General features: G+C 34.5%; 1 protein-coding gene across 1 annotated transcript; it reads left to right on the plus strand.

The window, feature by feature from the left end:
* The first annotated feature begins 1431 nt into the window (after window positions 1-1431).
* On the plus strand, window positions 1432-5207 carry LOC105137712 (probable leucine-rich repeat receptor-like protein kinase At1g35710). Its single transcript, XM_011043545.1, has 2 exons — window positions 1432-4544; window positions 4689-5207. The coding sequence occupies exons 1-2, from the start codon at window positions 1502-1504 to the stop codon at window positions 5063-5065; spliced, it is 3420 nt and encodes a 1139-aa protein (XP_011041847.1). The 5' UTR covers window positions 1432-1501; the 3' UTR covers window positions 5066-5207.
* The last annotated feature ends 4355 nt before the right edge of the window (window positions 5208-9562 follow it).

The following is a 9562-nucleotide window of genomic DNA, read 5'->3' on the forward strand; positions in this document are numbered from 1 at the left end:
ATTGTAACAGACTAGAAGCATATCCCTGAGGATAAGTGCGCAGCTTAAAATACAAATTCAAAATTTAAACAAACTGAACCTGTTACAACAATGCATGATAAGGAATCGGGAGACTTCTCTAATAGAGGGAACGTAGGAAGTTGAGGGATCAGATAATGTCAGAGATAATTTCAGATAATAATCCATTGAGAATTGTTTACCAAAACTCTCAACCTATTTAAAGCTCTTAAGTTTTTCAATCCACTTGTCTGAAATATTAGGCGTTGGTCATAGGAAAAGAGTGTTCTGTTTAAGCCATTTTGTGACTGTTTTCTTGGTAACCTTGCATTCTGGATAGAGCCATGATCATGCTCTATCTTTTATAACTATTTTCTGGCGCACCCAAATTTTGTTTAGTAGCATCTTTCAGTACCTTTTCAATGCTATTTCTCTCCTCTGGAGCGTATTAATTTTTCTTTATTGGAAAGAATCTTTGTCAATGAAGGGTAGTCATTTTTACGCCTGTTCTTATGTTCAAATCTATGTTTAGGTGAGTTTTAAAATTGCATTTGGTATGAAAAAACATTAAATTAGTGCTTTTTAGTGATGTCAAAAAATAGAAGAAAATCCAGAAAAAATTCAGATTGAAGTACTCTTAACAACAATCTAAGTCTGTCTAAGATCCAGATCCAACAGAACTTAAGAAAAATGGATTGATAGGAACTTGACCATTGAAGGGCCATACTTGTTTGACTTGTTCCCGTGGTTGTTACGGGTACTGATCCATAGTCTTCTCAGTCTCTTCGTCAAAGTTGGCCCTCCATTATGGAAATTTGGTGAGTCTCTCACATACACTTTTCCATTTATCTTTTCAGTGGAAAATATGGCAAGGGAGAAGAAATTATTGATGAACTGGAAATTACAAAGCGATACACCCACAAGTGTGTCCCACGTCAATTACAATATCTCCCATTGAATTTAGTGTGGTGATCAAATTGTTAAAAAAAACTTTCGAGCTTAAAGTTTCTTCCATAAAACTCTTTGCTTTTTATTGCCCTTTATTTACTTTCATAGTCCATTGGTCATAAAGAAGCTATATTCTCTATGATCCCTCGGTACTTTCATAGTGATTAACGTTCCCTATCAACCTCGTATCCTGTTGGAAATAGTTTATCTATTTCATTTTTCTGCCTCCAATTGCCAAGCACGAGAGTGTAAAAAAAAAAAAAAGAAGCAAAAGTGAGAAGACTTGACATGGTATAATTTCCGGTTAACGTCGCAAACTATGATATGGAAAGGGGAAAGAAAGTTGAAATGGAATTTTATCACAAATTGTCAACCGTGTCAAGCACGAGAGCAATCATAGTCTAGTTAATTTCAACTTAATTAGAGAAGAGATGTAATATTCAATGAATTTTTTTTTTTAAAAAATTCCAATCATGTTTTCCTTCCTATAAATACTTCCATGGGAGAGCCTAATCTACCATAGCAAGCCATATCCTATATCTCTTGAAAACACACCATGACGACGTCCTTACCGAACAAACCATTCTTCTCGTTCTTTCTCCACATCCTGTTTTTGCTCCTTCACATACTCAACTTTTCTTCTTGCTTTACTTTAGCTGAACACACTCCCTCCACAACTTCACTGCTTGGTAATAATACAGAAGCTGAGGCTCTTCTAGGATGGAAAGCCAGTCTTGACAACCAAAGTCAATCTCTCCTTTCTTCTTGGATCGGCATTAGCCCATGCATTAACTGGACCGGAATCACTTGTGACAATTCTGGAAGCGTCACCAATTTGAGCCTTGCAGACTTTGGCTTGAGAGGTACGCTTTATGATTTCAATTTCTCATCCTTCCGGAATCTTTTTATTCTTGACCTTCAGAACAATTCTCTTTCTGGAATCATCCCACATGAAATTGGAAAGTTGACGTCTCTTTTCGCTATTTCATTAGCCGAAAATAATCTCACTGGTTTGATCCCATTCTCAGTTGGAAACTTGACAAATCTATCCATACTTTATTTTTGGGGTAACAAACTCTCCGGTTCCATTCCTCAGGAAATTGGGTTGCTAGAATCTCTCAATCAACTTGACTTATCAAGTAATATTTTAACTGGTAAAATTCCTTATTCTATCGGAAACTTGAGAAACTTATCTTACCTTCACCTTCTTGACAACCAACTCTCTGGTCCCATCCCTTCTTCTATTGGAAATATGACCATGCTCATTGATGTATCACTATATCAAAATAATCTCACTGGCTTGATACCATCCTCTATTGGAAACTTGAGAAACCTATTCATACTTTATCTTTGGGGTAATAAACTCTCCGGTCCCATTCCTCAAGAAATTGGGTTGTTAGAGTCTCTTAATGAACTTAGCTTGTCCAGTAATCTTTTAACCGGTAAAATTCCTTATTCCATTGGAAACTTGAGAAACTTATATTCCCTTGAGCTTTCCCTTAACCAACTCTCTGGTCCGGTCCCTTCTTCTATTGGAAACATGACCATGCTCATTGTTTTAGCACTAGATCAAAATAATCTCACTGGTTCCATTCCCTCCTCCATTGGAAACTTGAGAAATCTATCCAAACTCTATCTTTGTTGTAACAAACTATCTGGTTTTATTCCTCATGAAATTGGATTGTTAGAGTTTCTTAGTGAACTGACCCTTCAAAGTAATGTTTTAACCGGTGGAATTCCTAATTCAATTGGAAACATGACAATGCTCACTGAACTTCTTTTAAGTCAAAATAATTTATCTGGACGTGTTCCTTCAGAAATAGGACAACTTAGATCCCTTGTGGACTTGAGATTACTTGAGAACAAACTTCATGGCCCATTGCCCTTAGAGATGAACAATCTCACCCATTTGAATACTTTGTCTTTGGCTATCAACGAATTCACGGGTCATTTGCCACTAGAGTTATTCCATGGAGGAGTATTGGAAAACTTTTCTGTTGCCTACAACTATTTCTCAGGTCCAATCCCGAAAAGTTTGAAAAACTGTACTAGTTTACACCGAGTAAGACTTGAGTCGAATCAATTAACAGGAAATGTTTCTGAGGTTTTTGGTGTCTATCCACATCTGGATTATATTGATTTGAGTTACAATAATTTTTATGGTGAGCTTTCTTCAAAATGGGGAGATTGTCGTAGCATGACAAGCCTTAAAATCTCAAACAATAATGTTTCTGGTGAGATACCACCAGAGCTTGGGAAGGCTACTCAATTACGCTTGATTGATCTGTCATCAAATCAGTTAAAAGGAACCATCCCAAAAGATTTAGGGGGGTTGAAGTTGTTGTACAAGCTTATTCTTAACAACAACCATCTTTCAGGTGCCATTCCCTTAGATATTAAGATGCTTTCCAATCTTCAAATCCTTAATTTAGCATCTAATAATCTGAGTGGATTGATTCCAAAACAACTTGGGGAATGCTCAAATTTATTGTTGCTGAACCTCAGCGGTAATAAATTTAGAGAAAGCATTCCAGGTGAGATAGGCTTTCTACTTTCTCTTCAAGATCTTGATCTTAGCTGCAATTTCCTGACTCGAGAGATACCGAGGCAACTTGGGCAACTGCAAAAGTTGGAAACTCTGAATGTCTCTCACAACGTGCTTTCTGGACAGATTCCGAGCACTTTCAAAGACATGTTAAGCTTAACAACTGTGGATATATCATCCAATAAGCTACAAGGCCCCATTCCCGATATCAAAGCCTTCCACAACGCTTCATTTGAGGCATTAAGGGATAATATGGGTATATGTGGCAACGCCAGTGGTCTAAAGCCGTGCAATCTTCCAAAAAGCAGCAAAACTGTTAAGAGAAAGAGCAACAAACTTGTGATTTTGATTGTGCTCCCTCTTTTAGGAAGCTTGCTTTTAGTGTTTGTTGTGAATGGAGCTTTATTCATTCTCCGCCAAAGAGCCAGGAAGAGAAAAGATGAGCCAGAAAATGAACAAGATCGAAACATGTTCACGATATTGGGCCATGATGGGAAGAAGTTGTATGAGAATATCGTTGAAGCTACAGAGGAATTCAACTCCAACTACTGCATTGGCGAAGGAGGATATGGAACTGTTTATAAAGCCGTGATGCCAACAGAACAGGTGGTTGCTGTGAAGAAACTTCACCGGTCACAAACAGAAAAGTTGTCCGATTTTAAAGCTTTTGAAAAGGAAGTTTGTGTGTTGGCAAATATTCGACATCGAAATATTGTGAAAATGTATGGATTTTGCTCACATGCAAAGCATTCTTTTTTGGTTTATGAGTTCATTGAAAGAGGAAGCTTGAGAAAGATTATAACCAGTGAGGAACAAGCAATTGAGTTCGATTGGATGAAAAGGCTAAATGTTGTAAAAGGGGTGGTTGGAGCTTTATCATATCTACACCACTCTTGCTCTCCTCCAATCATTCATCGGGACATTACCAGCAACAATATCCTTCTGGACTTGGAATATGAAGCACACGTCTCCGACTTTGGCACAGCTAGACTGTTGATGCCTGACTCATCCAATTGGACCTCATTTGCAGGTACTTTTGGATATACTGCTCCAGGTGCGTAGCTTTATTTCAACGTCAAGTTACTAATGCGTTATATTGAAAATAATAGTGCTTTTTTAGCTTTTATTATAGAGTCTTTTCTTTCCACTATTTGATAAAAACTAAGCATATATAATCATTTTTTTTTTAATTTGGCAGAGCTAGCTTACACAATGAAAGTGACTGAAAAATGTGATGTCTATAGCTTCGGAGTGGTAACAATGGAGGTGATGACAGGAAGGCACCCAGGCGACCTCATTTCAGCACTCTTATCACCAGGATCTTCGTCGTCGTCATCGATGCCACCGATTGCTCAACATGCACTATTGAAGGATGTGCTAGACCAACGCATCTCGCTTCCTAAAAAAGGAGCAGCAGAGGGCGTTGTCCATATGATGAAAATTGCACTTGCATGCTTGCATCCCAATCCCCAATCTCGGCCTACAATGGAAAAAATTTATTTGGATCTTACAGCTAAGTGGCCTCCACTGCCGAAGGCATTTTGCACAATAAGTTTGGGAGATCTCTTCTCATAGTGTTTAGCTACTTCTTTTCAATTTTCAATTGGAACAATAAATCTTTGTAATAAGAATTTCATCATCAAACTTTATTTCTTTCAAATTATGTTGGCACTGTTTTATACATTAGAATTTATTTTTCTTTGCACGATGTCACATACATGAAGGGTTTGAGAATATTCCGACTTTAAATTGAAGATCAACACTACGGAATAAAATTTTAAATTATTGCTGAAAAAAAAAGAACAATAACAAATAAAAAACTAAGTTTTTTTCCTTTCTTTTTTTTGAGAATTGATGATAGATTTTGCCGAAGTCTTGATGAAACACTCGCTATCAACAGCTTTAGTAGGCAAAATAATCAACAGTAAGAAGCTAGCAACAAGACCCACCCCATGTCACAGAGTCTATGGGTAAGTGACTATACCCCATGTCACAAAGAATTTCCAACTTGATGTTTTGAGTTTGAATAGAAAAATAGAAAAAAAGAAGATAGATTTACTTAATTAAAATGGAGAATTCTAAAAAAAAAATTGAATTAGAATACGATTATTGACAAATTGAGTATTGTGGTGACCAAATTTATTATAAAAAATTAAATTGTGTTGAGATTAGGGGGAGGGGATGGTTGTTTCATGCAGAAAAAAATTAAATACTATCGATAAAATGACCGACACAATGCATGATTCTCTCGGTACAAATACCATGTTATCGTGATATTAATCTTTTTTTAATCCCGCTGTAATACCCTTCATAATTTTCTTGACATGTATCGAGGAAGTTTTCTGTCAATATATTTATGGACATACTTTATCGTTGAGTTAATTATGTCGATAATGTCATTTGTAAAAGTTACATGTCATTACATTGAGTTTTTTTTTCATTTTTTATTTTTTCATTGCAATTTTATTAGTATATACTAAGGAAATATTTCTATCGGTGTTTAATGATGGTTATAGGGATATAAAATTTTGTACGTAAAAGCATCGTAATATATCGACGAAAACATTTTATTAGTGTTTTTATTTATATTTGTCAATTTTATAGTATTGAGTTAAATTGCAATTAGGTTCAATTTCTTTTTTTACAAAAGAAAGTCTTGAGTTTAAATATCTTTTTGTATTAAAAAAGTGATAAAAATAAAAATAAAAATAAAAATAAAAGTATAAAACATAACTTTCTTCCTATTTAGAGGTTAATAAGCATCAAATGAAAATAATGATTTTTAATCTTTAAATAGTTGCAGCTAAAATTTGGTATAGAATTAAAATTTTAAGTGGTCAGGAGAAACTCAATAAATAATTTTATATGATTATCCAACTGTGGCCCTCCATTGTCTATTCCCTTGTCGTTAAGTGATCTATAGTCTTCTCAATTGCTTGAATTTGACAGCGGTGGCCCTCCATTATCTATTCAGTGGAAAATTTGGGGACTTTTCTCGTCAACTCGTAGAAAAACTGTGATGGTATGATTTCTCATCGTATTTAACACTCATGTTCAAGAATTCCACGGAATACATAATAAGTGTACAAATTGCAGGAAGTCAACATTGTCGGCCTGCACACTAGCAGGGAGAGCCCACAATATTGCCGTATCATATGATTTGAAAGGGAGAATAAATTTTTCATGATTTGATTTTTTTTTTAAAATTATTTTTATATTATTTTTTAATATATTTTTTTACATAAAATATTTTTAAGTTTAAAATTTACAAAGACTCATACTATTTTATATTTAATTTTATTAATTAAAAATAGATGAGATTTAAACTCGTGATTGTTTAATTATCATGTTTCTAATATAATATCAAATAATCTGTTGGAAATTTATTTTAATTAAACAAATTATAGTTGAACAAAAAATTAATCTCAAATAACCCTTGATTTTTCTAGATTTAATTAAAATCAAGATAAACATAAAATAGTTCTCATATACCATTTGACAACAAATCACGATAAGTTAATGGAATGAGTGTTTGCATAAATATATGACACTTATGATTCTTCATTTCATATAATCTGCATTCCTCTATATTAACCAATCTTGATATGTTCGAGGTATGTCTATCGGGAAAATACAAACTCTTAAGTCATTGGTAGATTAGTTGTTGTGCATTTTTCTCTAATATGAAGTTTGCTCTAGGTTTTATGACCCATGACATATTAAAAATCAACCCTATATTTTTACGGTTACAGAACAATATTATATCCATTCTAGCCTTGATTTTGTCCTTTACCTTCCCCTTAACATCCTTGACAGTGTTGAAAATGTTCTCAAACATGTTATTTTCTATGTGCATGACATCGAGGTTATGATAGATGAGATTGGTCTTCCAATAAGGAAGCTCCTAGAAAATGCTTCGCTTTATCCAGTTGTGGGTCAAACCAAAACCTGAAAACTTCTGCTTACCAGATTGAAAACTAAACACAATGTCACCGTACTCTAATACAACGTTATGCAATTCTTCACCAGAAAGATGCAGGGGTGCAACATCCTTTTCAACTCTGCCAACAAAGAAATCCTTCTTTCTGTATCTGTGCTTTGGTGGCAAGAAATGATGGTGGCAGTAAAAAAAAAAAAGAAGCTTTACCTCTGTTTGTTAGCGTGAATCCCTTGTTATTTTTCATGAAGTATGGACATGCTAGTTTTCCATACGTGCTCTAACGAGAAACCATTCCATAAGCTGGAAAATCATTGATAGTCCACATCAAAGCTGCCCTCATAAGAAAATTATGTTTTCTCGATATATCATAAGTCAAAGCTCCGGAGGACTACAACTGAATCAACTTATCAATCAACGATTGAAGATAAACATCTATATTTTAGCTTGGACTGCTCGGACTGGGTATCACCATAGATAAAAACATGAACTCCGACCTCATACACATCCCCGGTGGCAAGTTGTAAACTGTTAGTTTGACCGGCCAACGAAAATAAGGAGCAACAAATAACCCGAATGGGTTGAATCTATGTGTACACAACCCAAGACTCATGTTCCTTGATTTAGCTGAAAAGTGAGGATGCATACTATTAAAGTGTTTCCATGCTGTGCTGTCAGTAGGATGCACCATCACTCCATCAACTGCATCATGTGATTGGTGTCATGTCATGTGCTCAACAGTCTTTTGTGACATCAATAACCTTTACAATCTAAGTGTGATTGGGAAGTATCTAAGTTTTTTATGTGACATGAGAGTCTTTCCCGTGCTAGTTCTGGGTTTGTAATGGAAATGCCCACATGTCATGCATTCGGTCAGCTTAGCATTTTCAAGGTAGTAGTACAACACGCAGAAGTTAGGACACATGTTAATTTTTTGGTATCCTAAACCAAAAGGTTTCATCAAGGACTTAGCAGCATAGAAGTTCTATTTCAGACTGTTCTATTCAGGTAAAATACTTCTCACCCAATCGATAGTTTTGTCATAACCGGCCCCACTCAATCCATAATTCGACTTGATAGTGAACACTTGTGCGATGGTTGATAATTTAATATGATTCATGCAACCATCCCATAATGGTTCATCAGAATCTTTCAACAGATCAAAAAATATTGTCGCATCTATGTTAGGTTCTTTTTCTATAATTGGACATTGACTAGCATTATCTTGATTCATTCTCATTTCATCCATAACCATATTCCTATAAAAGATTATTGTTGTCATTTACAACTCCATGCACGTTGCTAGCACTAGAAGTTGACCTATCCATCCTTTCTATTATGCTCTTATTATGAATAAATAGTTCTTCGTGTGCATACCAACACAAGTAATCCTCCATGAACTCCTTATGTAGAAGATGTGTCGTTACAATATCTAGATGCAAATTCTTTTTATTTTTACATTTCCTACATAGACACCTAATATCGCCTCTACTAAAATTTTTCGAAATAGATGTTGCAAAATTAATGAAATCCTAAACCCCATTATAATAATCCATCCTCTACAATCCTTATGGTGAATCTCAATACATCTATGAATGATCATCCATGACTTCTATCGAACCTCTATAAAATAATAACGACAGCATATATTAATTAACTATGTTAAGTAAATAAATTTGCAAAAATATTGGTTTAACTCAAGATTATCCAACAAAGTAATTAAAACTTCTTTTAAATATTCATTATCAATTATCAACATCTATACAAATTTATACATATAAATTTACGGATATTACAACTCCATAAATTGATAAAAATTAAAATGGGGACTTGTTAAACAAGCTATTATTTATTTCATCATAACACATCTAATTCAGTAATTCAACATAAGTGACACGATCAAAGAGTTGATGTCTTATCCCAATTGTAGGAGTATCAAAATAATAAATAACCTGGCAAGACCGGGGTTGAACCACATGGAAGTTAACTATATAAATTATAAATAATAATAATAAGAAGAACAACAATAACAACAATAACAATGATGATGATGGTGAAGATGAGTTAAAGAGGACTTTGAGATGTAAGATTAAATTAATGTGAATATTATACAATGATAAAAACAAATATCAAGG

This window comes from Populus euphratica, unplaced genomic scaffold (genome assembly GCF_000495115.2).
Source record: "Populus euphratica unplaced genomic scaffold, PopEup_1.0 scaffold69.1, whole genome shotgun sequence".
NCBI lineage: Eukaryota > Viridiplantae > Streptophyta > Magnoliopsida > Malpighiales > Salicaceae > Populus > Populus euphratica.

What these genes read in the sequence shown, in the direction of transcription:
- LOC105137712 (XM_011043545.1), top strand. Translation starts at nt 1,502, where the DNA reads ATGACGACGTCCTTACCGAACAAACCATTCTTCTCGTTCTTTCTCCAC. An exon ending in TTTTGGATATACTGCTCCAG is followed by an intron (nt 4,545 to 4,688) that starts GTGCGTAGCTTT and finishes TTAATTTGGCAG; the next exon opens with AGCTAGCTTACACAATGAAA.